We start from the raw sequence: 27624 nt of genomic DNA on the forward strand, positions 1-27624 counted from the left end.
ATTCTACACTGATGATGTCAAATTTGTAGATGAACTGTAGCTCAGCAGTTTCTCTTTGAAGTCTGAAACAAAATACAGGACTATGTAGCACTTTAAAGACTAACAAGATGGTTTATTAGATGATGAGCTTTCGTGGGCCAGACCCACTTCCTCAGATCAAATAGTGGAAGAAAATAGTCACAGCCATATATACCAAAGGATACAATTAAAAAAATGAACACATATGAAAAGGACAAATCAAATTTCAGAAGAGGGATGCGGGGGGGGAGGGGGAGGTAAATGTCTGTGACTTAATGATATTAGAGGTGATAATTGGGAAAGCTATCTTTGTAATGGGTAAAATAACTAGAGTCTTTGTTAAGACCCCAAAGACTCTAGTTATCTTACCCATTACAAAGATAGCTTCCCCAGTTATCACCTCTAATACCATTAGCTCACAGACATTTACCTCCTTCCGCCCCCGCCCACCCCCCGCATCCCCCTTCTGTTCTGAAATTTGATTTGTCCTTTTCATATGTGTTCATTTTTTAATTGTATCCTTTGGTATATATGGTTGTGACAATTTTCTTCCACTATTTGATCTGAGGAAGTGGGTCTGGCCCACGAAAGCTCATCACCTAATAAACCGTCTTGTTAGTCTTTAAAGTGCTACATAGTCCTGTATTTTGTTTCAGCTACACCAGACTAACACAGCTACATTTCCATCACTCTTCGAAGTCTGTTCTTCAAGGTTTTTTGTTGCAGGATGGCTACATTTAAATCTGCTGCTGTGTGTCCAGGGAAATTGAAGTGTTTTCCTACAGGTTTTTGTATATTACCATTCCTGATACCTGATTTGTGTCCATTTATTCTTTTATGTAGGGACTGTCCAGTTTGGCCAATGTATATGGCAGAGGGGCACTGCTGGCACATGATAGCGTATATGACATTGGTAGATGTGCAGGTGAACAAACCCATGATGGTGTGGATGATCTGATTAGGTACTGTGATGGTGTCGCTGGTGTAGATATGTGGGCAGATTTGGCACTGAAGTTTGTTGCAGAGATTGGTTCCTGAGTTAGAGTTACTGTAGTGCGGTATATAGTTGCCCGTGAGAATTTGTTTCAGGTTGGCAGGTTGTCTGTGGGCGAGGACTGGCCTGCCTCCAACGCCTGTGAAAGTGAGAGATCATATGAAAGCATAGATGTTAAATCATCGAAACAACAGCAGCTTCTGCTTTCTATTATTATTATGCAGATCAACATAAAGCAGCCAGAGAATATGGCTCTGGTCTATAGATTAGGTGATATTGCTACTAAAGGAGAGGGTTTACACAACAAGCAATTGTTTACATAGCAATTTGAAGCAAAGATCTGAAATTTAGTAATGAAAATTCAGATAACCAGGGAAATGTTCTGACTGTAAGAAACACACTTAATACATGCTACTTCAAACAAAAATAGAAATACCAGGAAGCTGTGGGATAGTCCCCCAAAGAGCATTGTGTTATCAGAGACATTTAAAACTAGCCTGGACAGGGCACCAGTAAATGTGACATTTCTGCACTAGTAGTGGGATGGAGTAATACTGTGGCTTAATAATGAATAGAGGTTTATCGCCCCCTTGTGCAAATGGAAAAAAATGCAACCTTGCAGGAAAAGGAACCCAATTGTTGCTTATAGATAATACTGAAAATTATTATAAAGTATGATTATACTAGGTACCTAAAGCAATTTCACTAAACCTAATAATAACAAAGCCAGAGGTACTGTTCTTATTAACAGACTGCAATAATTTTATGTGAAAGAGGTAAATACTAAGCATAAAAAAGGAAACTACAGGCATGAGGAATACAGTCAATTGGGAGTTTTCTTAAAAAGCAATTTAAACTGCCCAGTGCTCTATCCCCAAAGTTGTTTGTCTCAGTACTACCTATAAGTGGCATGAACTGGCCCATCTGGAGAAATCTGGGGCCCCAGTATAACATGTTCACTGTTTTGTGTACTGGCCTTCCACTAGACAAACATCCTCTCATTTTACCACTCATCTGTGCCCAGGTTTCCTGCATGGGCAGCCCAAGGACTGTCTGGTGCCTATCATTCCTCAGAAGCTCTAGAAGAAGACAGAGGGCCCTATGTATTTGATCTTCTTTACAGACTGTGTTGCCATCAAGATTCTTTACTGAGAGAAAAACTTAAAAAACAATGAATAGTCTAGTAGCACCTTAAAGACTAACAAAACATGTAGATAGTATCATGAGCCTTTGTGGGTACAACCCACTTCTTCAAATGACTGCAGTATTAGAAGTCCAGATCCAAGAATAAATAAGGGAGGCGCTAATTGTTCTTATCAGCCTCTTGTAACTGCTAACTAACTCATCTACTCCTCTGAAATTTATTGAGTGAGGAACTGTGACATATATGGTCTACCTCCTGCCTTCCACTGGGTGCATCTCTCCCCCCCCCCCCCCCCACACACTGTACAGTCTAATTCATACCCACTCACCATTAACCTCTTCCTTTTCATCTCCCTCATTTTCTGTTTTCTCATCCCCTTCCCACTTGGCCCCTGTCTTCTCCACTCTCTTTTCCCTGGCCCCTTACTACTTCCCATCTCATTTTCCCTCTCCATTGCTGCATCTCCCTACTTTCCTGCCACACAAACCACTTCTTCCTTCCCTCTTGCTTCTCCCTGAGCTTCTACCTACATCACGGAACACTCCTTAGATAAAATGACCACACATACTTACCAGCTTTCTCCCATCCTCTGCTGTCTTATCGATGTTAACTGTAAGCTCTTCAGAGGGGAGGAATAGTCTCTTGCAAAAACGGGGATTGCCTACCAAAAGATGCTGATGGCAGTTGAGGTCTTCTGGGCACTATGGCCCATATTGTTAAAAGTATTTAGGTATTGATGTGCTCAGCATTAACAAAGCCAAGTGATTTAGGAGTGTTACACTAGAGTCTTACACAGGTAGGAGCATAAATTCCATTGACATTCAATAAGACTTATGGTCCTAAAGTGTCCACCTTTAAAAATGAGACTTAATTCTGAACACAGTATTAGCTAGATACCTTTAAATATCCAGGCCAATGTCAATGCAAATCAGTACCACTACTTCTAATAATTAATAAAAATAATCATGATTAACATAATGTTTCTGTAGGTTTTTTTAGAATGAAATTCCACTTAAACACTAGTTTGTGAGATTTCCACCAAGTCATGGTAGCAATTCAACCCTAAATATGGCTTGATCATAAGTAAGGGGAATTACATTGTGAGAAACAAAATATATAATTCCCTCCTGCAGTAAGCCTGTCACTTCTACTGTGCTACATTGGGTTATATTGCCTCCCCTGATACAGAATAAACAAAGCATAAATCCTAGCCGAATAAAGGTTTTGCTAAGTCCTGCTAGCATAATGTAATACCCACTCATTACCACAAGCAGTGTATTATTACCACTTAGCTTAATAAATATTTAAAATTGTATTACAGTAAAGAATACAAATTCACCTACGTGCCTTTACTGAGCTTAGTTGTGACATTTAATAAACACAGTTTTACAGCTACTATATTTAAATACAATTAGTTCCATACATTTCCAGCTTAATAAGAAATAATGCATATTCATTTCTGTTCATTAACAGTCAGTAAATAACTCTTAGCTAATGAACATTCAATTATGCTCCATGCATACATTGTGGGATAAATTCTCTTTTTGTTGCTCATATCAGTTCACTTCAATTCAGTTGCTTTTAATTAAAATTATTTTGCCTCATGTAGACAAAACTGCGGTTTTTTTTAGTCCCTGGAGATGTCTGCAAAACTTCTTTTTTATCTCTATGTACTGTCAGCTCCCTGATTAATGTTTTAAATAGGGTAAACTTTACTGTTCCTCCTGGGTTTAGTTCAAAGAGGGAAAAAACCAGCATGATTTTATTTTTCATACACATGGAATTCACTGAGTTTCCCTTTTTCTTGTAAATCTACTTTTTTCTTTTGTTTTAAAGTGAACTCAGTGATAATGAAAGAAACATCTGAGAGCTTTGGAGCTGGATACCTAATCCTCCATTACCAATTTGGAGTCCCTCTGACCCAAGGAAATGTTCACATGTAAGACATTTTTATCCAAGTGTCCAGTTTTAGAGCTGCCTCAGGCAGGGCATCCTTGATGTAAATAAGAATGACATGGGCAGTGGCTGTTGAATTTGGCCCTAAGTGAATACTAACTTTCATTAAGAATCAATAAGCCACAGCTAATTGAGCTGCAATTTCATTTAGCTAACTCTTCAGCTAGCTTTATAGGCCTTGATCCAGTGAAGGATTTAAGCAAACGCTTCTCTTTAAATCCCATTGACTTTCATGGGACTAATCACATACAAGCTAAGCACACGTTTAAGTGCTTTGTGGTGGCCCTGTGCTGCACGTCTAATACATGACTTATAATCCTAAGGGACCTGATTGTGGGTGCTTGTTTTTTCCTTCTTTATTCCACTCCAGCCGAGCCATGGAATTCTCTCAGTATAGGGGAGTCTCCTCCCTGTTGTAGGATGCATGATAATGGGGATCAGGGCATTGCTTTGCTATCATTATATTCCAGCTATTCTTGGATGCCTGAATGACCCTTTAGAGAAATGGACAGTCCAACGCAGTAAGGCTGTTCTAACTTATGCTATGGATTGGGCTAGATCCCAATAGCTCCAAAATCCAGGAGGCTATGTATAGTTAATTACCCTCTCCTATTAATTACTAGTGCTCTAGTCACAGATTTCAAATTATTTTGCTAACTTACCCTGGCAGCCAGCATATGTGATGTCTTCTTGCTTCCGCCCAGGATAGAAAAGCTTTGAAAGTCTCTGTAAAGCAGAAAGAACAAGGGATGGAGTCAGAAATGGGAATTGTCTGAAAATACTCTAAGAATAGCCAAGCTCTAGAAAATGCTTAGATTTAGATATTATGTTGTTTAACAAAAAAGGAAACATACAGGCATTAGATAAGTTTGGATCACAGCCAAATTACCTGTGTTTGTGTTTTTGGAGGCTAAAACTTTGCAGACCTAGTTTCTTCCTGTGGGGAGATTTTGCTTAAAAGCTGAGGGAAAAAATACACCTCTACTATAATATAGGTACATAGTTTGTACCAAATCTTCAGCCTATTAAAGTCAATCTCAGAGATACACTATCTGAGTATATGGCCCTTTGAGCATTACATATAAAATCTGGTTTTATTTGTTTCATAGTTAAATAGATATTATTTCTAGAAACAGGACTCTCCTCACACATTTTACATTTCATCTTCTCTAATATGACTTTTTTCTGTTTCTAGATTTGCCATTTAAAATGATCCTTTATCTTTATGGGCCATAGATTGTGCTACTGATTTTTGTTTCTCAGTATTTTTGGCTACCTAACTAGTAGTAATTTCTACACGGAGTCTGATTCTTTTCTCGCACCAGTTTTACACCAATATAAGTGAATTGATTTCAACCAAACTACAGTACTTCTAATTTACAGCAGTGTAAACAAGAGGAGCATAAGGACTACCAACTTTAGTAATCTATTATGATACTATTTTGGCAGGGTTATTGTAGTCTGCCTTGAAAAAGGCCCAGAGATTCAATTACTGAACAAAGTGATAGAAATGTAGCCGTGTTAGTCTGGTGTAGCTGAAACAAAAAACAGGACTATGTAGCACTTTAAAGACTAACAAGATGGTTTATTAGGTGATGAGCTTTCGTGGACCAGACCCACTTCCTCAGACCAAATATTATTTTTCAATTTGATCTGAGGAAGTGGATCTGGCCCAAGAAAGCTGATCACCTAATGAACAAAGTGCTGAGTTTTGTTGTGGTAGAGTATTGTGACCACCAGATGGGGCTCGTTTTTCAAAAGCAAATGGAAATCTGCTTGAAACATAAAGTGGGTTTTCAATTTATAAGTTGAAAACACCTTTGTGAGTGTTTTATATAGCTAAGGCACAGGGCTAATTAGGATTATTAATCAGTGAAAGGCTATAAGGAGCAACATCTCTTAGCTTCTGGTATAGAGGAGAAATAATTGACAGCAAATTTTAAAAATGTGTGAGTGCATGTATTTAGTCTTACACTTCAGAATATGTATTTCTTCTGTTCCATGGTTATTTGGAAATAAATACTAAAATGAGTTTCTGATGTTTTATTTCCCATCATTATGGCATGAGGATATATAGGAACAAATTCTAGCTATTGCAAACAAAAGGAGAGTTAGTTCTTTCCAAAACATGTGCTAAAATTGCCATGGCTCCACTGACATCAGTGATGAAAATTTACACACCAAAGGAAGATCTGCCCTCTAAAGGATATATTCTGCAAAAGTGGCATTATTAGGAGTCCACAATCTGCTGACCTGTTTAGCAGAAGTTGTAAGAACACCATACAGCTATACTGTACAAAAGGGTTCAACATCAGCAGATTTAACTTTAAGAACAGGATCTTAGAGTGTAAGCTCTTCAGGGCAAGAATCTATCTTCCTACAGTCCTGCAAAGTGCTTAGAATAGTTTTTTGAGCTACATATTTTATAGTAATAAAAACAAACTATGATTAAATTGTATATATATTAAACTCTAAGCTTATCTGTGGATTTTGGTGATGTACAATAAAAAACACCAGACAGGCATAACATTCATGGTGGCAATATTATTTTCCATAGAAGTCATTGGTATTATGGCTTCACATAGAAACTTCAGTCATAGACCAGAACCTGATTGTGGTAGGGGATGTACAAACATAGAACAGCTGGTTACAGTCTAACTCACTGACAGAAATTCAGGAACTCTGGCTGGATTACAAATGAATGCCAATAAAACCTTTCCAATTCACCATCTCATTCTGCATCCTGGTACGTTACATATTTTACAGAAAGGCTATTTCAGAGTGTTAAAACATTTTATTTGTATTATGTGTTTCTTTCTCACTGCAAAGCCAGGATCCCTCAGTGTTACAGTGCAACAGTACTGACTACAGAAGGAAAAATAATATAATCACTACTTTTTAAATTGTGTGAAATAGCCTAACATAGATTTGCTATATACATATTAGGTATCTTTGAAGCAACACAAGAAGTGAATGAATTAGAAAGCTATGAATCTCCTCTTTCCAAAGGGATACAGCTCCTGGACAGCACTGGCAAATGGAAATGCATTTGATATAGAAAATAAGGGTCTGGTATTTGGAGATGCTAAGCATCCAACTCCCAATGATTTAAAATATCCTTATCACCAAAGCACTACATAAAAAACCTGGCTGTGCTCAAGAGATGGAAGGTTAGGGAGAATAAGCAACAGATATCACTCTTGAGTTGTTGCCAACAGGAACATTTATGTTTACTTAGCTTCGACTTGCTGCTTCCTGTGTGAAGACCACACTGTATCACTGTAAAGGGTAAAAAAATTGAGGCTCAGAATAGTTGGTCATGTGAAGTAAGGTCTAACCTTCAGCTTGATGTAAATTCTGTGTCTCCTGCATTAAGATGGGAGCTAATTTAGCCCGTACGCTAAAACTACAACCCAGATTTCTTTTCATCTCAGTTTAATTATAAAATGGACCATTAATCCACTCTGTCAATCCACTATAGAAACAAAACTTTCCAATGCTACAGGAAATTCCAGTTTCCATCTAGTTCTAGCCATGGTCCATGGAGTCAGGGCTTTAAAAAGCGATCAAGGATTGACAGAGGTCACTTTTGAATTCATGACATTGTGACTTTGGGCCTAGAAGCTTGACTCTTCGCATCATCCCAAATGGGAGGAATATGAATCAGAGATTTAGTACCTGAGGGGCTCTCATTATAAGTGAGAGAGAGGTCACAGAGGGAGAATTAGGCCACATCTTAATCTTTCCACAAAGCTCATTAAGCACTGTTATGGTGATTGCATTCTCTACGGAAGACTGGCTGCCAGTGAGAAAGGAATTGGTTGCTGCTCACCTAGTCATGCAGTCGGGTTTTGAACAAACTGTTATTGGTAGAGAAACTACAGCAATTACAGAACAACACACAATAAAATCTGCTCCCCATTCCCTCTAATTCCCTTGTCACTCAAAGAGCCCTTTGGATTTTTGGTCAGCCTTTTTGGGGGCCTATCGTCTCCTCTCCTCCCTGTCAGCATTTAGGTTTTCTCTTGCTCCATCTGTAACATTTCTAGATAGTTCAAGTGTGGCAGTCAAAAGGCCCCCACGACATTCCATGTTAAATCATTTTTTTGGTTGTCCTGTAGCTGTATCCTGACAGGGGGTGTGACAGGTGACAGTGAGAAACCTTAGCAATAGTAGTGAGGGGATGGCAGTAAGGACAGCAAGGAAAATCTTAGCCTGGTGAATGTTCCATTGCAGAGAGATGCTGCTGTGTGTGCATACCTGAGGTCAGAATTTGGCAGAATCCTTGTATCATTAATTAGTTGTAACACAGCACTTTGCGCTTTCAAAGCACAAATACTATTAAAAATCATTTGTGAAATGCAGGCCATGGTAGTACCCTGCCTCACAGGGATGTAGTGAGGAGAGAAATAGTAAAGACTTTGAGGCATTTGGAGGCCAGATAATTACTACAAATAGAAAGATGTAAAATTACCCAGGCTTTCTGTGTGCTACCTCTGTCCTGGGATGAATCCTATTCAACTTTTTTATAAATGATCTAGAGCAGTTGGTCTCCAACCTTTTTAACCACAAGATCGCTTTTTCAATTTAAGATCTACCTCAAACCCAAATGTGGCTTCCCTCAGGCCCTGCCTCTACTCCACCCCTTCTCTGAGGATGTTGTAAGAACTATGAGTTTAACAGGGTTCAGAAAACAACTAGATAGATTTATGGAGGTTAGGTCCATCAATGGCTATTAACCAGGATAGGTAGGAATGTTGTCCTGAGCCTCTGTTTGTCTAGAAGTGGATGAGAGGAGAGGGATCACCTGATGATTACCTGATGTGTTCCCTCGCTCTCAGGCATCTGGCATTGGCCACTGTCTGCAGACAGGCTACTGGGCTAGATGGACCTTTGTTCTGACCCAGTATGGCCATTGGTATGTTGTTCTCAGAGAGGCTGCACTCAAGAGTCCATCGAGGTGGAAACTCTGGGGGCCCACCTTCCTGCGTTAGCTTTGGCCACAGCTCCTGTAGGAGGAACAGGGACTCTACTCCTGGGGCAGTTTCTTTCCCAGCCCCCAGAAGAGGGGCCCACAAGGGCTCTGGGGCTGGCTGTGCTCGCTGGGCAGTGCCCACAAGAGACCAGTGGCCAGTCTAGGCTGCCTTTAACACCCCCCCCCCCCTTCTCAGCCTTCCTGCGGCTCTGTAGCCACCGACACCCGGGGCGGGACGGGAGAACCCAGGGCCCCCCCGCCGGGACAGCCTCCCACGGCCCCCGGGCGGCTCATGCGCACGGGGCTGCAGGAGGTGGAGCAGCCCGGCGCCGGGTTCCGCAGCAATGTCTCTGTGCACAGAGGCGGCAGCCGCCGGAGCGGGGCGCGGCGGGGCCATGGCGCAGCGTCTCTTCACCCTGCCCAGGCAGCAGTCCCTCTACCCGCCCAGCGTCCTCAACCCCTTCGTGCTCGAGCGGCGCCTGAGCGCCAAGGACAAAGTCCGGGTAAGGCGGGAGGGATCCACAGGGCAGCCACGGGCTCATGCAAGCGGGGTCCAGGGGAAGGGTCTGGCCCCGGCTGCGCGCGGTGCTCCGCTTCCCACCCCGGCCGCGCGCGCAGCTAGCGGCGGAGGCGCTGCGGCTAGTTCAAAGTGAAGGGAAGGAGGCTGCTTATGCCTGGGCGGGCGGCGCTAGTTACCCGGGCGGCCCTTCCCCTGCTTAAGCGCACCTAGCCGGCAGCAGGACTAAACAGTCTCCCTCCAGCAACTCTCCCTTGGGGAAAGCGGCCCGACTGGCCCTGCGGGTGTGCTGGCATGGGCTGGGCAGCATGCGCAGTGTTTAAACAGCGCGGTTTGCCTTTTCCCTCCATCAGCTTGTGGGGTTGTTGCAAGGTGTTTGCAACACCCATCTAAATTGAAAGGAAGGGGACCTCCTAAATTGCATATCCATATTGCATCCGGAAGAGTACAAAGTGCTTCCACTGTGTGATTAACGTAGGAGCTGTTCATACAAATAACCCCCCCCCCCCCAGCTCCACAGTATCTATACAGCTGTCAGTCATCTTACACAGAGAAAGTATCACGGGTACTGTATTAGTAAGTCTTGGTTTTGCCCTAAAAATTACCTCCCGTTGCGCTGGGAGATGTTACATTTTTTGGTCCAATGGATCAGAGATAGGCATAAAACTTCAGAGTTACAATCCCTTTTGATGTTGGCATTCTGGCACCTTCAGATCAAAACTGGCCCACGATTTGGTTCTAACACTGCAATTAGATCCAGTTGCAGCACTGGGTTTTTAGATTCTGGTGGGGGAACATTTATAAAATGTAATAGCAGAAGAAATTTTTCCAGGGAAAACAAATCCTATGGAAACATTTACTTTCCAATCAAAATCTAATTCTTCTAGTTCATGTCACCTTGAAAGTGAAATCATTAGCAATTAAAATGCACATGACTAGGCTGTTTATATTACCAAAGCTTAAAGGAAATGTAAAATAAATCAGCATAAAATATAAGTCATTGTTTAAAATGATCACATTTTAATAATCTAATGACCTGGACCTGCAAACGAGCATGGGCCTTGATGACAGACTTTTTTCCTTCATCTTCTGAAATTTAAAAAAAAATGTAGAAACAAATAAGAGTTTACAAGAATTTTAAAATAATAGTATTAAAATCTAAACTTTTGAACCAAATTTGACCTGACATTTCTCAATAAAGACAGTCAATACAACACAGTATGGCCTAATTATCTTCCACATTCTGCTGATACTTTATTAAATACCTGGGGTGAGTGTGTAATGGATTTCTAAATAGTTCTATATCATACAGCATATTTAAATCAGTAAAAGTACTAGTTGGGTGAGGTGGAGGAATGGTAAGACACTTGCATAATAACATGCAATTTTTGTTTACTCTACTCTGTTTTAATAGTGGACTGACATGCTTCAGATACAAAACCACCAGGATATTTACTCATGGACATGTCTGGATAGGTCTATTCACTTTAGTGTGATTTCTCCAAAGGTATATGTTTCCATGCTAGCAAAAACTTGTTTTCAAACAGAAGCCTGCAATTTGAAGCCATGGTCCATTACTCCAGGTTTCTATAATAATCTCCACTTTGTTCAGCAGTTGACATATGAAACTATAAAACTGGGGGTGGGAGGGAAAGGTGAGCTTATAAAATAGTACAATTTCAGGCCAGAGTGCTTCAAGGTGCACTGTGCAGTGAGCCTGGCACTCACTCACAGCCATTGGGTTTCTTCATGAGTGCAAAGTTTCGCCTTTGGTGCACCTTGCAGGTCAAGGCCTGACAGAGAAACTGGGGGCAGGGGCTATGGGAACTGAAGATTTTGCTTTTCAGGCACATTTTGCTATCTCATCTATGATCTTCAGCATAAAAAAAACCATATTTCTAGTTGAATCAGATATGGGCTCTCCCCTTTCTTGTACATTAGAGACTGTCTCAAATAGTTCAGTTCCCAAATCTGAGGCGGCTTTTCTGGCTTTAAAAGTTTTTTGACTCTTTAACAAAGCTTAATAGATAAAAAAATAAGATTTTAATGGTGTGTTGAGACTACTTTATTCTGCTGTATACCAAGGGCTCAACCAATGTGATAATGTATGGAAACTGGAAAATGAAACTTGTTAGTCTGTTTTCATTGTTGGATTTGAGTGCAACGCAAAAGGTAAATAGAATGTCAGTGATAATGAAAAGTGAAGTCAGCTGTAAAAGATCTCAAGCTTTATATATGGCAACATAGCAATTTACTTTTAAATAATATTTTTAATGTCAGAGTGCACCTGTTTAGAAGAGTAAGATTCTGGGTATGGTTTGCTTGTCACACAAGTTTAGTTGGATTTGGAACCACCTGAATAAAGTAATATAAATCTGTAGAAACAAGCAGCGGATGTTACCTAGCCTCGCATCCCACAATATAGGCAGTCATAGCTGCTGGAATAGGTTTAGCTGCTCAGGAGTCGTAAGACAGTAGGTTTAGTGGTCCTAAATTTGTCTGAGTACTTAATAATTTATTTACTTCCATTTATGATGTATCCCTCTAATATTAAATGTGTGTGTCCTGTCCTATAGGTGATGGAGAAAAAGGATCATAGTAACTTTGTTGTGTTAATTTGGATTTTATAGCTCAATAGCCCTCCATTAAAAATCTGTGCGTGTTAATGTCTGTAACAATAAAGGGGTGTTGTATCAGAATAGCCTGTCAAGTCAAGCAGAACACAAATGCTATTATTTATATTGTGGTTGTCATCAGAGGCACCAATTAAGATTTAAAAAAGATTATGCTGTACAAACTGACCAGGAAGATGTAGCCTTTGCTGCAGAGAGCTTGTAGTCAGATTTGAAACAGATGTAACAAACATGATTAAACAAAGTTAATGATGGAGAAGGCTGTTTAGAAATAAGATCACATGGCTGTACATGGATTTAACTATTCCCAAGCTTGATGGTGGCCTGCTATGTCCAGTCTGGAGCTAGTTCATTGAGGGGGTTGTCTTTTAAAATACATAAAATCTGCTAGCCTTGACTGCTGCACGATCTATCATTGACAGGTTGGCTGGTTTTCATGGGCCTAACACCAAAAGAGTGTATTGAGGAGACGGTAGTAATTTTGTAGATTAATTCAGAATGCATATTTATGTGTAACAGGCACCATCTTGGCCAACATTAGGAATTGAACTGGAGACCACTAGGGCTAAAAACTTGAGTCTCTGCATCTTGAGTTCAGGGTACACTCTCTAGCTGGGAGCTATCAGAGGCTTATCTTGTATGGCATGGGCACAGAGGAAAACACACAGACCAGTGAGTTACATAAGCATAATTGGTATCATGGAAGAAATCAGAAACACTCGTGGGAAAAGTAAACAAATGGAGTTTGCCTTAATTGGCAAAGTGAAGTAGGTAGGGATATAAAATTCCATTTAATCAGCTATAGGCTACGTCTACACTGGCCCCTTTTCCGGAAGGGGCATGTAAATTTCATGAGTCGTAGTAGGGAAATGCGCGGGGGATTTAAATATCCCCCGCGGCATTTAAATAAAAATGTCCGCCGCTTTTTTCCGGCTTTTAAAAAAGCCGGAAAAGAGCGTCTACACTGGCCCCGATCCTCCGGAAAAAGTGCCCTTTTCCGGAGGATCTTATTCCTACTTCAAAGTTTACATGGGATCCTGTGGATGAGGTGCTGCTCCCCCCACAGCTGGGTTGCCAGTAAACCGCGTAACTGCTGATATCCCAATAACAAAATGTGGGGGGGAAAAAGACTAGAATACCATATGTTAGAGGGACAGAATTTTGAAGAGCAGGGAAGATAAGGACAGGAAGCTTGAATCTGAAGGGCTGGAAAATGTGGACGGATTCAGAGAAAAGGATGATGTAGTGGGAGCAAAGGGTAAAGAACATGTTCTTGTCAACAGTATTTTTAATGGATTAGCAGGAATGGGGGCAATATGCTTGTCAGAGAAGCTAGAGAAGAGGAAGAGGCAGATGATACAGGCCTAGCTGGGTGGAGAGAAAAAGGGCTAGATTTTAGTAATGTTTTGGTATAAAACTTACCGTGTGAAGACATAGGGGAAGAAGGAGCCAAAGCTAACCCCAAGACTGACAGCATGTATTTTCAGATACTGGCTTAGAGCACTGGATTTGGGAGAGAGTCTAATGAGTTCAGTTTTGATTTTGTTCAGGGTAAACTAGTGGTGGACATCCAGGAGGTGGCAGAAAGACAGGCCAAAGTATGAGATTACATGAATGGAGACCAATGTGGAAAGGCAGAATTATAATTCATTGCTTTAAAGTTGGTACCTGTGGGCAGAAAAATCATCCTGGAAGTTTATAAAATAATGAATAAGAAGAAAAAGTGAATAGGGAAGTGTTATTTACTCATTCATATAACACAAGAACCTGGGATCACCTAATGAAATTAATAGGCAGTATGTTTAAAACAAAGAAAAGGAAGTATTTCTTCACACAACTCAGTCAGCCACTGGAACTCATTGCCACAGATGTGAAGGCCAAAAATGTAACTGGGTTTAGAAAAGAAATAGACAAGTTCATGGAGGATTGGTCTTGCAATAGCTGGTAGCCAAGAGGGTGCACCCCCATGCTTTGGATGTCCTTAAACTTCCACCTGTCAGAAGCTTGGACTGGACAACAAGAGTTGCATTACTCAAATTGCCCTAATCTGCTCATTCCTTTTCAAACATTGGGTGTGGGCCACTGTTAGAGACAGGATACAGGGCTAAATAGACCATTGGTCTGTCCTTGCGTGGCCATTCTTATGTTCTTAAGATCACATTGTAAGCAATTTGACTCAAAGATTGTCTTTTTTTGTTATGTGTATGTACAGTGCCTAGCAGAATGATAATATAAATAATTAAAGCCAATGCTACCTATTCTGTGTGTTTGTAATAATCACAGACCCTAGCGCTTTTTGGCCTGGGTAGCTCTCTTCCATTTTGGGTACGTCTAGACTACAGGCTTTTGTCGACAGATAGGGTACATCTAGATCAGGGGTCTCCAAACTACGGCCCGGGGGCCGGATGCGGCCCGCGAGGCCCTCTCATCCGGCCCGTGGAGACCTTTTTGGATTCAAAGGCAGAAGAAGTGAGATTGTTTCAAAACCCATTTGAAGCAGATGTGGCCAGTTGCCCAGATGAACTGCAGCTGGAAGTCATTGAGTTGCAAGCAAATGACCTCCTTAGGGACAAGTTCAAAATAGGACTGGTGGGTTTTTACCAGTTTTTGCCCAAGGAAGACTTTCCTAATGTCAAAACTTTTGCATCAAGGTACCTTTCAATCTTTGGAACAACATACCTGTGTGAACAAACATTTTCAAGAATGAAATACGTGAAGAACAATTTGAGAACAAACTTGTCCGATGATAATCTCAGGTCACTGTTGATGTTAGGGACAACAAATCTAAAGCCAGAAATGTCTGCTATTTTGGCATCCAGGAAACAATTTCACCATTCACACTAATACAGGTGTTCATGTGTAGTGTATGAATGTGTTATTAAATAATAACTGAATAAAATAATATTAAATAAATAATTAAAAACAACATCCATGTTTTGATTGTTTTTTATTTGGACCTCAAGTGTGTAGTCGGCCCCCGAACTGCTGTTTGATAGTTAATGCGGCCCTCGGGCTGAAAAGTTTGGAGACCCCTGATCTAGATTACATGCCTCTGGTGACAGAGGCATGTAGATTAGACTACCCGGCATAGGAAAATGAAGCAACGATTTAAATAATCGCCGCTTCATTTAAATTTAAATGGCTGCCGCGCTGAGCCAATCAGCTGTTTGTCGGCTCAGCGTGGTAGTCTGGACGCTCCCCGGTCAACATCAAAGGCATTTGTCGACCTCCCAGGTATGCCGGACTACCGTGCCAAGCCGACAAACAGCTGATCGGCTCAGCACAGCATCCATTTTAATTTAAATGAAGCGGCGATTATTTAAATCGTCGCTTCATTTTCCTATGCTGGGTAGTCTAATCTACATGCCTCTGTGTTATCAGAGGCATGTAGTCTAGACGTACACATACTGTCGACAAAGCTTCTGTCGACAAAGAGCATCTAGACTACAGCCAGTTCTGTCGACAAAGCAAGCCGCTTTGTCGACATGACAGTGTAGACGCAAAGCTCAGTGTAGATGCAATAAAGCCTTCTGTCGACAAAAGGCATTATTCCTCGTAGAATGAGGTTTACAGCCGTCAACAAAACTGCTGAGTTCTGTCGACGTTATGTTGACAGAACTCAGCGACAGTGTAGACGCAGGTATAGTTTTGTTGACAAAAGTCCAGTTTTGTCGACAAAACCCTGTAGTCTAGACACACTCTTTGTGAAAATAAATCTGGAGGTGTGTATGCATTGCCTGTGGTTAAAGGTTTAAAACAGCTGGAAGAGAAGGCCGTTCAGAAATCGTAAGAAATGTATTAATCTATTTCAGGCAGATGCACAGAAGGTGTTGATGCCAGGTGTTTGCTTTCTGGATCACTGTGTGGTTGATTTCTGCTTCATCACCTAGTAGAGGACAGAAAATAGCTCAGGCTAGATTTTGTGAGGTTAAAATAGGAAACTTAAAACTTATGGGCTACTGTGTCTGCTGATGTATCATACCATACCTGCTGTCATTCAGGGTCACTCGCGTAATCTGCCCTCTGGCTTGTGAAATCAGCCAAGAGTCTTCTACTGAGAAAAAAAATACTTTTTGCTACTGTCCTAGGGATGTTAAATTGCAGATAATTAGCTAATTGAGTAGTTAATGGAATTTCCATCAACTACTCAATTAGCTGATGGGGGAGGGCGGGGCATGCTCACTACCTCTGTTGCGACTCTGCCTTCCTTGCCCCTCCCCCCATGCAGACAGTGCTAGGGGGAACTGGCTTTTAAGCCATCTTCCCCCCAGCACCAGCTCCTGCTTCTCCCTCACCCTTTGCTGCTGCTGATATAGAGCCAGCAAGGGGAAGGGGTATGCGAGTAGTCAACTCAACTGCCCGATGAGCCTGGGCTTACTGGGCAGTCAACTGTTCGACTACCCTTTTACATCCCTTTACTGCCCACTAATAATTCATGTGGCTGATACCAACCTCATTAAAAGAACAGATTGCCATTAGCCACAAGTTTGTGATTTTTAACTCGTGACCATGGCATCTCTCAGATATGGATTCATTGCAGTGCAAATAATTAGAAGTGCACTCTCAAAGGCAACAGTGCCACTCTTCATAGTGCATTTTTTTAAACCAGCAATATTTGCTCCCATGTTGCTATTTCCATATGGAAGGAGTTCCTCCTGCGTATCTACAAAGCCACTACATTGCCCTCCGTCAAATCCCTCTTCAAAACTCATCTCTGCCACAGTGCTTACTCCATAATAGAGAACGGTTAGGCAGCTGGTGTATTATGACCACTCCCTTGTATGGTACTGATAATAATCACTCACACATTGTGTTTTCCCTGTTGCTTCTGTGTGTAGTTTTGTGCATTGCCTTGGGGGCAAGGACTGCCTTTATGCCTAGCACAATGAGCCCCAATCCTTGTCCTGGGCTTCTAGGCTGAGCAGTATTAATATTAATACTTCGAAAATAAATAAGGCCAAATTTACTTTTGAATGAAGAAGATCCAGTTGTCTTTGGAGCAGGGGGATGCCATGACAAGACTGAACGAATTCTGAAACAAGTGCGTGAGAGACAGACAAAAGGAACGTTGGAGCCAAAGGAATGTATGGAAGAATAGGCAGAGCTGTTCCATCCATAAGATGAATCGGGGCGGCTGCCCCAGACCCCATGTTTTTGGGGGCCTGCGGAGGCCATCCCAACTGTCCTATGGATGGGAGGGTCCTGCAGGATTATGGCCCAGCACAGCACCAGCAAGGGTCACCTTCCCCCGTTGCACTCACCACGTGCGCAGCGGGAGCCAGCGTGGTCTGGCAGCTCTCTCCATGCTGCCCTGCCACCCTCTCCTGGTCTGCTGTGCACGGCTGCTCAGTGGCAGCAAGAAGCAGAGCACTGCAGCCACGGTGCGCCCAACTTCCTGCCACTGTGGGGAAGTGAGGCACAGCAGACTGGGAGGGTGGTGTGCTAGAGTGGAGCAGGCTGCTGGGCTGCTCTGGCTTCCGCCCGCCGAGTGGTGAGTGTGTGTGGGGAGGGGACTCCTGCTGCCACTGCACTAGAGCCCAGTAATCCTCTGGGCTGTGTTGCTTCGGAGGTGGGGGTGGGGCAGTTGCCTCGGGTCCCATGACTGGGGCACTGGGAAGTGTTGCCCAGGCCCTGTGCCCCCCCTTGCGATGGCCCTAAAAATAGGATGAATAATACTTAGAAATGTTTTAAATCTCCAGCATGAATTATAAACAATAGTTCATTTAAAAGGGAGAGGTAAGAATCAATACAGCGGATTGATAGTTTGGTAGAGATCATTCAGCTGCATTAATGTTTTCAGAGGTTATTTCCTGAGTGGGGCAGATGTTTGGCCTTTATTTACTGACCACAAAGTAGTCATTTGTAAAAATCAGATTAGAAATGCTGTCTTTGAGGGAGGAATGCTGCTACTGGTTTAAAAATGGTAATGCTTGCATGGTTGCTAATTAGAGCCAATTATCTGATCTGACGCTAAAATAACTTGCTTGTTTTTTGCATGATACACTTCTTGCTGCAATGCACCTGTCTAGTGTTGGAAGTTCATTGGTAAATGGATATGAATGTAATGATAATTGAGATATAACTTTCAAAATGAGGGGTTCCCAAAATAGCTACTTTTGTTTATACTGAATTTTGTTTTTGACCTGATTGAAAAACATTGTGGAATTATTTCAAGATTTCTTAAATGATTAAGTAATTATCCTATTTCATTGTGATTAGTTATGTTGAGAGTCTTCATGGCATCTAGTCATATCTTGTGATGACTATGATTTGCGCATATACATGTTATACACAGCAGCAGTATCTACTATATATTTTAAGAGTTTAAAATCATAGGGCTGGAAGAGACCTCAGGAAGTCATCGAGTCCAACTCCAACTAAATCATCCAAGGATTATATCAAGGGGCTTTGTCAAGCCGGGACTTAAAAACCTCTAGGGATGGAGATTCTACCATCTCCCCAGGGAACCCATTCCAGTGCTTCATCACCCTCCTGGTAAAATAGTATTTCCTAATATCCAACCTAGACCTCCCCCACTGCAGCTTGAGACCATTGTTCCTAATTCTGTCATCCGTCACTACTGAGAACAGCCTCTCTCCATCCTCTTTGGAACCTCCCTTCAGGTAGTTAAAGGCTGCTATCAAATCCCCCCTCACTCTTCTGCAGATTAAACAAGCCCAAATCCCACAGCCTCTCCTCGTAAGTCATGTGCTCTAGCCCCCTAATTATTTTGTTGCCCTCTGCTGAACCTTCTCCAGTGTGTCCACATCCTTTCTGTAGCAGACGCAATACTCCAGATGTGGCCTCACCAGTGCCGAATAAAGGGGAATAATAACTTCTCTAGATGTGCTGGCAATACTCCTCCTAATGCACCTTCTTGGCTACAAGGGCACACTGTTGACTAATATCCAGCTTCTCATCCACTGTAACCCTCAGTCCTTTTCTGCCGAATTGCTGCTTAGCCAGTTGATCCCCATCTTGTAGCAGTGCTTGGGATTCTTCCTTCCTAAGTGCAGGATTCTGCACTTCTCCTGTTGATCCTCATCAGTTTTCTTTTGGCCCAATCCCCCAATATGTCTAGGTCACTCTGGACCAGGGATGGGCAAAAGGGCCTCCGTGGGCAGAATCCGGCCCGCCAAGTGGGTGGATCCGGCCTGCGGAGGCTTTGCCGCTCCCCTGCCACTAGGCCAATTAGGGCCTGGGGGTGGGGGGAGTGTGCGAAGTTTCCTCTGCTCTGCCAGGAGCATGCTGTGCTTGGAAGCGCCAGGCACTCCTGGCAGGGCTGGAGGAGGCTTTGCACACTCCCTCATCCCCAGGCCAGTTAGGGCCTGAGGGTGGAGGAGCGCACAAAGTTTCCTCTGCCCTGGCCCTGCCCTGTGAGGAGCACGCAGCACTTAGAAGTGCTGCATGTTCCTGGCAAGGCGGGAGAAGACTTTGCGCGCTCCCCTGCCCCCGGCCCTGATTAGCCTGGGGGTGGGGAGCACACGATGCCTCCTCCTGCCCTGCCAGGAGCTTATGGTGCTTTTAAGCGCTATGCAGGGCAGGGACAGAGCGGAGGAAACTTCAAATGCTCCCCCACCCCCAGGCCCTGATTGACCAGGGGGCGGGGGAGCATGGGAAGTCTCCTCCCAGCCAGGGGCATGGGCACCTAGGGAAAACGGGGAGGTGTGGACGGTTGGACAAAGGTGCTCTCCCACCCCCAGACCAATCATGGTTTCGGGTGGTGGGGAGCCCGGAAGTATCCTGGTCTCGCCCCTTCTGCTTGAGGCCCCGCCAAAAATTATTACAAAAATTACAAAAAATTATTGCCCACCTCTGCTCTGGACCGTATTCCTACCCTCCAGCAGTTTGTCTGTTTGCTCAAGAACTTCTCCTAAACAGTAAGGGCAAGGACCACCAAATTCAGTATACAGTTTCCTCCTATCAGAGCTTAAAGCAAAGTAAGGGTTTGGTTGTACCAAGAAATTGGGATATGCCTGGAAAGGTATTGCTTCTCATAAAACTATACAGGAAACAGTCAGAATCACCAAGCCGGTGAGAGAGGGTGGGGAGGGACATGCCCCCCTCTAGGACTGCCACAGCCTCAAGCCCCACCAAGGGCACCCTTTAGGGAGGGCGGTGGGGCTGAAGCCCTCCTCTCTCCCCGATTTGTACAAGGACATTGCTGACTGTTCCTCTTCATTGGGAAGTGAGGGGAAAGTGCTAAGGATGTGAAAGGTCAACCAGTAAGCCTCACCCTAAATGGGTAATGCTTACTGATCCCAGTTTACCAATAGGGGCTGGAGGGGCTTCCCATCCACCCCTGGAAGGGGGCTGCTCCATCCTTGCAGAGCCTGCCGAAGCAGCCTCTTGTCTGTGGTGCATTCAACTGCCAGTATTTAAGCAGAGCCGGCAGCACATGCAACCATTATGATTCAGAGTGGTTATATGGTTACATTTTTAATCACATTTTTACATCTCTAGAAAGTGCACAGTTTGCTGCATTCCTCAGTCTGGATGGTGAACGCAGGGGGCAAACTTGGATCTAACCCAGCTGGGGGATACGCACTCCTCCCTTGGCTGTGCCTGTGGGAGCTGCAGCCACCATAGAGAGGTGCTTCTTCCCTAGCCCCAAACTGCTGCCATAAGAGAGTGGGGTAGTCCTCTTTCTCCAGAGCAACCTGCAACCCCTCATCCCCAACTCCATCCCAGAGCAATGATTCAAATTATGCACGGACATTTTCATTTTATTTTCCAAAACATAAAAATGAAGTACCTGTGCAACTAAATCTTCTAGTTGTAGAATAAAGCAGAATAGAGTTACAGCATAATAAAGTTTAGTACTCTGTCAAATATTTGCATTCCAGATTAGTTTGTGGTTCTGCTGAGGCTGTTCCAAAATTAGGCTTTGCATTGTGGGTGTGTTCCCTAGGACCAGGACTGAGAAAACAAAAAGATGGTAATGCTGTTTGGTTACTGACTATCTCAACTGGATGGAAATTTGTCATGTAGTTCAATCTTTTCTTTCTTTTTTTCCCTCTCTGCAGACTGTCCTGTTGGGAATTATCCTGCTTCCACTTCGTGCTATATGCATTGCATTAATTTTGCTGCTAGCATGGCCATTTGCAGCACTTGCAGCTTTCTGCTCTTCTGGGAGAGAGTCTGTGCCACTCGTGGGATGGAAGAGGTAAAAAGCAATTGTCAAACTTTGGGTAACTTTTAGTGGTGTATTTTAAAAGCTCCAAACTTTAATAAAATGTTTCCTTTAGAAATAACCAAAGATATTTTAAATGATAGATCAAAGAAGGATTGCAAATACATGTTGTGGATAATTGTGTTTGCTTCACATCTTGAAATTTAACAGCATTTTTGGTGCATTTGTTCTGAGTGATTGTAAAACAGAAATAAGGGTTTTGCAGCCTCATGCAATTTTCAAATAATCTGTGTGGCGAGCTATGTAGCATGCTCAGCTCATTACTGCAGAGACTTTGGGATTAATTTAGTTGTTAAAGACAGGCATTTTGCAAGACAGGCCTTTCCTTACAGGTGGTGCGGGAAAGGAATATTTGGACTGTGGATTGGAGTACTTACTAAGAAAGGAAGTAAAAACACCTTTGGATTTCTACTCAAGAATGATGGGAACAAGAAAATACATTCATGTATATTGCTGATGTTTCATTATAGACAGAGTTTATGTTTGGCCACCTTTGTGCTCAGATTGCTCAATATTATTATGGATGACAGCAAAAATGTGACACCTCACAAGTCTCTTCTAGCTGTGATGTCACCAAAGAGCTGTTTCACAGTTATGTTTATTAAGTAGGGATTCTGGGATTTTATCACTCAGCTTTGGGCCTTTCAATATCTTGGGTGCATTCCAGATTCTTCCCTCATTGCAGTCATATGATACCAGGCGTGAATAACAAATCGGAAATGGGTTGCAGAAAAACTGTGGAGTAGCTAAGAGTTAAAATGCCTCTTTAAAGGAACATGATCATTTTCTATCTTAATCAGGGTTTCTTTATTAAAACTGATCATTAAAAAATAAGATTGATGCTATTTGACAGGATAAGTTTGATTCAAAGTGGAATCTGTACGGTGTTTAAAATAAAAAGGAGCAGTAGCATCTGGTTTCCCACATAGATATAGTTCCAGTATGGAAACCCTACTTACATGCTCCTTATTTTAAGGTGGGAAAGAAATGATGGCCTGAGCAACTAATGGAATTTATTCACTTATGCATGCTATTTATTTTGTTTTTAAAGGACAATGACCCAGTGTGCCCTCCAGTGCTTTGCTCATGTTATTTTCTTCTTGATGGGCTTCCAAGTTAAAGTGAAGGGGAAAGTAGCAGGACCCTTGGAAGCCCCAATCTTCGTTGTAGCTCCTCACTCAAGCTTCTTTGATGGAATTGTTTGTGTCATAGCTGGATTGCCGTCCATGGTATCCAGATTAGAGAACCTGTCAGCCCCAGTATTTGGCAGTAAGTATTTATGAAGTTACAGATAAAGGATTAAAAGTATCATAGTGGCATAGGAGCCAAAGTCCTATTTAAAAAGTGCCAGATGTTCAGAGATTTAGGCACTTAAAAATGCAACTAGGTCCCTAGTGGGATTTTTGGAACTCAATGGAAGGTAGGCTCCTACCTTCCTTAGGCTTTTCTGAATATCCCACCATGCATCTTAGGAGTCTAAATATCTTTGAAAAGCTGACCTATATCTCCACTGTCTTACCCTACTTAACACTGTCTTGTCATTCTTTTTAGCTCCATTAAGACAATGGACATGACTTCTGTACATGACTCAAGTGACCTTTGACAGTTATCCCTCTAGTCATGAGCCAGAAGATTCTCCTGTTTGATGGTGTTTGGCTTTGGGCAACCTGAATGGAATGGGGAATGGTTGGGAGCTTCCCAGAAATTCCTGACTGTTGGGTGGAAGGAAGGAGGAGAAAGATAAAGGGGCTGTAAGTTGGGGATGTCGGTTTAAAAACAAATGACCTTATGTTCGATATATATGGTAACCTTATGTTCTATATATAAACTGATAGTTAAGCTGCCCACTTGCCAAGCTAAGTTGTCCTCTTGCCATCCTAAATTTATTACTTGACAGGGATGGATGAATGGATTTGTCAGGTCCTTAAAATGCTTGATTTGCAGATGAGCTACAAATTACTTAGTGTGTTGGGGGTGGAGAATTATATAAAGAAAATGCAGAACAAATCCATACTAAGGAAATTTTAAAAAATGGCATATTCTTGCCACTGCTTCCTAGGCTTAAGCTCTCTGAGTATTTCTGCTTTTTGTGTATGTGTCACAGGGCTGTGAAGAAGTTATGTAAAAAAGAAACCAGTTTTTAGAATAGGATATATGCTTGATTTTTCCCTTTGTCTGATCCTCCTCCGCCTCTCTCCCCAAGAAAAAAGAAGACTTGTACTTTTATTATTACTTTGGGACATATATATGCTGTAGCCCTTTCACTAATCTCACATCCTTTATTGTTTATGGTGGCCAGCCTGAAGTTTACAGCATTTTTCAAAAGCAATATAACTCAAAGCCCAACTCCCAGTAGGCAACTAGGAAAAATAACCCAAAAACACTAGGCTAGCATGAGAGATGTACTTATATTTGCTATGTAGCGTAGGGAGTACAGGGCAGGAAAGATGGTCTCACAGTCAGTGCAGGATTGGGACTTGGGAGACCTGCATTCAGTTTGTGCCACAGCTTGTTTGAACTTGGGTAGAAATCACACAATTTCTCTTTATTAGGGGCAGTAATATCATGATTTTCCCATCCTTGGTCTGTCTTTTCTATTTAGACTGGAAGCTGATCAAGGCAGGGTCTGTTTCTTACTATGCACTTATTCAGTGCCTAGGACAGTGGCACTTGATCTCAAGTTGGATTTCTGGGCTATTAGTCTGCTATGAATAATAAGGATAACTGGAATCTTTCTTTCACAGCAATTCTCAGAGCCCTCCAGCCAGTAGTGGTTTCACGTGTAGACCCAGATTCTCGAAGGAATACAATCAATGAGATAACTAAACGAGCAACATCAGGCGGCCAGTGGCCACAGGTAAAATGGGCTGTAAAGTGTCAGCTTTCCTTTTAAATTGTGAAGCTTAAGCTTTAAAAGTCCTATTCACGTGGGTACCGGCCTGTAGCTGTAACACTCAAACCAAAGGAGATAATATCAACCCTTTAGGATTTATAAAAGGCTTTTAAAAAAGGAAAGGGAATTAGTTCCAGCATAATTACTTTTGAATGAATTAGGAATCAATTAAGAAGCTAAATGTACTAATGTGAAAAATACATGTCCAGGACACTCACGGGGATGCTTTTTTCCCCTCTGTCCACCCCCAGGTTTGGGGCCTTGAGCCTGTTGACCAGGTTGCTTGAAATTTAATAGGCATTTGGCTTCACCTATATTTTGGAAGCCACTTTACCCTCTGTAAGAACATAACATAAGGACAACCATCCTGGGACAGACCAAAGGTCCATCCAGCCCAGTATCTTATCTTCTGACAGTGGCCAATGTCAGTTGCCCTAGAGGGAATGAACAGAACAGGCAATCATCACACGCAGGGCTCGCCGAACCGCGGCAAGCCCCGCTCGCCAGCCGCACTGTCCGGCGATCTGCGCATGCGCAGATCACCTGAACCTGGCTCTTCCGGGTTGAAATCTACTTGCCACAGGCGAGTAGATTATATTATTTGTCGCACCCTGATCACATGGACCATTCCCTGTAATCTAGTCCCAGATTCTGGCAAATAGAGTCTAGGGACACCATCTCTGTGCATCCTGGATAATAGCTGTTGATGGACCTATCCTCCATAAATTTAGCTTGTTCTTATTTGAACTCTGGTATAGTCTTGGCCTTTGCAAAATCCTCTGACAAGGAGTTCCACAGGTTGTGTGTTGCATTAAAAATACCTCTGTTTCTTTGTTTTAAACCTGCTGCCTATTAATTTCATGTGGTAAATCCTGATTCTTGTGTTATGAGAAGGACTAAATAGCACTTTCCATGTTTACTTTCTCCACACCAGTCATGATCATCTTATTTCCAAGCTGAAAAGTTCCAGCCTTATTAACCTTTCCTCATATGAAAGCCCTTCCATACGCCTAATAATTTTTGTTGCTCTTTTCTGAACCTTTTCCAATTCAAATAAATATTTCTTGCAACCACCCCTGCACACAGTATTCATGAAGTGGGTGTACTATGAATTTATATCGAGGCAATAAGATATTTTCTGTCTTATTATTTATCCCTTTCCTACTGGTTCCCAACGTTCTGTTAGCTTTTTTTTCTCGGAGTGTTGTTGCACAGCGAGTGGATGTTTTAAGACTCATAGACTTTAAGGTCAGAAGGGACCATTATGATCATCTAGTCTGACCCCCTGCACAGTGCAGGCCACAGAATCTCACCCACCCCTCCTAGAATAATCCTCTCACCTATATCTCAGATATTGAAGCCTTCAAATACTTTGAAGACCCCAAGATGCAGAGAATCCTCTAGCTGTGATCTGTACCCCATGCTACAGAGGAAGAGAACTATCCACAGTGATACCAACGTCTCTTTCTTGAGTGATCACAGCAAATTTACACCCCTCATTATCATTTGTCTGTCAAATTCAGCATGAGAATAATGAGACATCTGCTGCACACATACTTGCGTTGGGCAACTTTTCAGCACCTCTGCTTCGAGGATGACACCCTTTCCAGCCTGAATAGCTGGATGCTGAGGACCTCTGTGGAGAATTTCATGCTTGTGACAAATGGAAAAACAAAGCTGCTCCACAGTTACTGTGCCAGGCTAAGGGCTGGGCTGGGTCCTGGAGCCTTAGCATACCCCATTCTTCTTGGAAGAGCAAAGCCTAAAGGATCGCTGTAGAAAATGACCCTCTAGCTCTGACTTGAGCCCACTGCTGCCCCTTCATAACCCATTCCCCAGCTGAACTCCCCTAGACTCTCTGACCATTGGAATGGCACCTCTTCTACTATGTGTGGAGCTTTGAAAGACAAAGGAGCATCCAAGGTAGAAATCTGCACAAGATCTCATGCTGGTATCTGTGGTGTTTGCTTTTGTTTTTAGGGAACTGATTCGGTGGCTGAAATATCATGGGAGCTTTTTTTCTCAGAGCTGGTCCCTTCCTGAATGATTGGAACAGCATGAGGAAACTGGCTCTCGGTTTGTTTTTGTTTCTGAAGGAAAAATGAAAAGCCTGTGACAAATCAAAGACTCCACTAGCAAGATATTTGTGCTTCTGTTGAACTTGAACGTACAGCCCTCATTATAAGGGAGATGTTGGGACAGACAGCAGCCATAGATTCCCATTTCCAGGAGCAAAAAAATCCCACAATATATGTCATTTTCTCCCCAGGATGGATTACTTAAATGTAGCATGCATCATTTTCATTTCACAAGCAGCTTGCTCCAGGTTCTTTAGTTACAATTTAGGCTTCTTAAATTTGACTTACAAGTGCATGTTCAAATTTGCACTATGCGTTTATACAGCCTTCTTTGTTGTTTTTCCATTTGTCTCAGGTATGGAACTCTACCAGGCAGGCATTTTCATCAACCCCCTCCCCACAGGTCACTTCTAGGAAGGCTTTTGAATAATGTTGTGCTTAGAAATGGAGGTGTAATTGAGCAAGTGCAGTTCATTGTTTTGCATGAAATGCATGGGTGGATGGCATGTAGGCCGGTGCACCAGAGCTCTGCTGAAGACCAGGTCAGACACAAATATGGCTTTAAGATAGCTTTGCGCTATCCCACGTCCCCACAAGTATTGGGGGCTTCTTAGGCTTGTGGCATAAAGTAGAGTAGCTTTGTGGATTCCAGGCTGACCAAGGAGGAATAGCTAAGTGACCAACCCAGAGTTGTGAAATGAGACAGTGGCCAAGTTGAGCCCACGCTTCTCTGACTTTCTGTCCTGGGCATTACCTTTTCTCTTTTTTGGAGGAACCTGACCATGAACATACCTTGGGCCAATATGTAGGGCCAAATGCTACTACTATTACACGGATGCAGAGCAATCCACAGGCCCCTTCCCTTAGAACAGAACACATCAACAGAAGGACGCTCCCGTTAGCAAAAAGGGGGCCAGCTATTCTGGTTGTTTGTTCTTAGCATGTCTGCTGATATAAGTGGCAGATGCTAACCTGGAACACCTGCTGCTGCTGCTCTTATCATCTGTTTCCTTTAATTCCTCAAAAAGTGTTGCAACCTAGGGAGAACTGGCTTTATTTGTCCACTTGATTCTAGAGGTAGGCACATAAAAATTCCTCTGTCTGAGCACTAAGCCCATACCCTTTCATGCCCAAGTACCCAGGTAGTAGTTTTTGTTCTGTTTGCATTATGGTTGATACAGGAATGGTCATGTGTATACCACCTTCTTGCTTCCTCCTTCTTT

At 42.6% G+C, this 27624-nt stretch overlaps 1 protein-coding gene and 1 long non-coding RNA gene across 2 annotated transcripts in view; one reads left to right on the forward strand and one right to left on the reverse strand.

Moving 5' to 3' along the window:
• Positions 1 to 482: 482 nt before the first annotated feature.
• On the reverse strand, positions 483 to 4839 carry LOC142831165 (uncharacterized). The gene is made up of 3 exons (XR_012906836.1): positions 4775 to 4839; positions 2729 to 2817; positions 483 to 1151 (listed from the first exon to the last, which is right to left on the reverse strand). It is a non-coding gene; the product is annotated as an uncharacterized LOC142831165 (long non-coding RNA).
• A 4516-nt stretch (positions 4840 to 9355) lies between these two features.
• Positions 9356 to 27624, forward strand: part of LPCAT2 (lysophosphatidylcholine acyltransferase 2) — a 62658-nt gene continuing 44389 nt past the window's right edge. The window contains exons 1-4 of the mRNA XM_006121110.3: positions 9356 to 9590; positions 21264 to 21403; positions 22482 to 22699; positions 24175 to 24287. Of these exons, the coding sequence (XP_006121172.2) occupies positions 9432 to 9590; positions 21264 to 21403; positions 22482 to 22699; positions 24175 to 24287 (630 nt within the window). The 5' untranslated portion in view covers positions 9356 to 9431. The remainder of the gene's footprint in view (positions 9591 to 21263; positions 21404 to 22481; positions 22700 to 24174; positions 24288 to 27624) is intronic.

The sequence above is a fragment of the Pelodiscus sinensis genome, chromosome 12, assembly GCF_049634645.1.
Source record: "Pelodiscus sinensis isolate JC-2024 chromosome 12, ASM4963464v1, whole genome shotgun sequence".
Classification (NCBI taxonomy): domain Eukaryota; kingdom Metazoa; phylum Chordata; order Testudines; family Trionychidae; genus Pelodiscus; species Pelodiscus sinensis.